This window comes from Acanthisitta chloris, unplaced genomic scaffold (assembly GCF_000695815.1).
Source record: "Acanthisitta chloris isolate BGI_N310 unplaced genomic scaffold, ASM69581v1 scaffold30080, whole genome shotgun sequence".
In the NCBI taxonomy this organism is placed as follows: Eukaryota; Metazoa; Chordata; class Aves; order Passeriformes; family Acanthisittidae; genus Acanthisitta; species Acanthisitta chloris.
Window position 1 is genome coordinate 2,117 of NW_008651536.1, and position 1,850 is coordinate 3,966.

Genomic DNA, 1,850 nt, shown 5'->3' on the forward strand with positions numbered 1-1,850 from the left:
GCAAGAAGCCAAGGGGAAAAGGGAACCGGAGAGGTCGGAGCCTTCGTTGAGCTGAGCCATCCTCAGGGCTGAGGATCTGGGGGAGGCCAAGCAAGCGAACCCACTATCCTGGTGGTTTTGTTTGAAAAAAAAAGTCATTTATTTTGATCCATTAAATTTTTTTTGTTGTTTTTGGATTTAATGCTTTTTTTTTAGGGGTTTTTTTTTTTTTTTTAGGTTTTTCGTCTTACGGCAACGCAACGAGAGTTGGTTCAGAGACGCTGGATAGAAACCGACACAAATTCAAGTCCATGTGAAATTTTCTCCTTTTTTTTTTTTCCCGCTGTTTTTTTTTTTTTTTTTTTGGTTGTTTTTATTATTATTATTATCATTATTATTACTCTCTCCTGTCACGTTTGGGGCATCCAGTTTACAAGAAGCAGACGGGGCCGATGTCGATGCCGAATTCCTGGTCTGGAGCGCCAACGTCCATAGGAGCCAAATCAATGATGGGAAGACGAGAGGTCTTCGTCGTCTTGTACTCGATGACTGTCTTGCCCCACGCTCCGGTGTGACTCTGTGGGGACATCATGGTCAACTCCAACTCCATAACACATCCCACCACCCATCCCTGAGCACCCCTGGAGCACCCACCGTGCAACCGTCCTCGGTGACGCCGTAGGTGAAGCGGCTGTTGCCTTCAGCTCTGATCTCGATCTCGTTGGCTCCTTGGAGGAGAAGAGCCTTCTTGAGGTTGCCAGTGTCCTGGTCCATGTAGGCAACGCTGTTCTTGCAGTGGTAGGTGATGTTTTGGGCGGCCTCGGTGGACATCAGGCGCAGGAAGGTCAGTTGGATGGCGACGTCGGCGGGGTTGGAGCCCTCACCACCGTACTCAAACTGTTGGGAAAAGAGGAGTTAGTCCTCATAGACGTTCTCCATGCTGGTTGTGTCCTCATCTCATCATCCCCTGGCTCACCTGGAAGCCGTCGCTCATTGTCTCGCCGAACCAGATGTGCTTCTTCTCCTTGGGGTTCTTGCTGAGGTACCAGTTCTTCTGGGCGATGGTGGCCTGGGTTGGGTAGACACATGTCTCGCCTGTCTCCATGTTGCAGTACACCTTGATGGCATCCAGGTTGCAGCCTTGGTTGGGGTCAATCCAGTATTCACCTGTGGGGTAGAGGGAGGGGGGTCAGGGAGGTGGGCAAGGGGGCAGGATGGGTGGAGGATGGAGGTGAGGAGCAGCCGGGAGAGATGGAGGTAAGAGGTATCCAGGGAATGAGCACAGAATAGAGGGATAGAGGTGAGGAGCAGCCAGGAGGGAACAGGTGAGGAGCAGCCAGGATGGATGAAGGTAAGAGGCAGCCAGGAGGGATAGAGGTGAGGAGCAGCCAGGATGGATGAAGGTAAGAGGCAGCCAGGAGGGATAGAAGTGAGGAGCAGCCAGGAGGGAACAGATGAGGAGCAGCCAGGAGGGATGAAGGTAAAAAGCATTCAGGAAGAATGGAGATAAGAAGCATCCAGAAGGGATGGAGATAAGGAGCAGCCAGGAGGGATTGGAGGTGAGGAACAGCCATGAGGGATGAAGAATGAACAGCCACAGAAGATGGAGGATGGAGGTGAGGAGTGGGTGGGAGGAACAGTGGATGGAGGGATAGGTGAGGGATGTGAGATGGAGAGATGAAGGATGTGAGAGACTGAGGATGAAAGGAGGTGAGGAGCAGCCATGAGAGATGGAGGAGGGAGGTGAGGAGCAGGTAGGAGGGGTCTAGAGGGTGGAGCATGGAGCTGAGGAACAGCCATGAGGAACAGAAGTGAGGAGTAGCTGTGAGAAAGGGAGGATGGAGAGAGGGAGGTGAGGAGCAGCCACGAGC

At 52.3% G+C, this 1,850-nt stretch overlaps 1 protein-coding gene across 1 annotated transcript in view; it reads right to left on the reverse strand.

The window, feature by feature from the left end:
* Window positions 1–397: 397 nt before the first annotated feature.
* Window positions 398–1,850, reverse strand: part of LOC103801338 (collagen alpha-1(I) chain-like) — a gene marked incomplete at its 5' end in the record, with an annotated part of 1,935 nt that continues 482 nt past the window's right edge. The window contains 3 exons of the mRNA XM_009073750.1: window positions 398–556; window positions 634–876; window positions 956–1,146. Of these exons, the coding sequence (XP_009071998.1) occupies window positions 410–556; window positions 634–876; window positions 956–1,146 (581 nt within the window). The remainder of the gene's footprint in view (window positions 557–633; window positions 877–955; window positions 1,147–1,850) is intronic.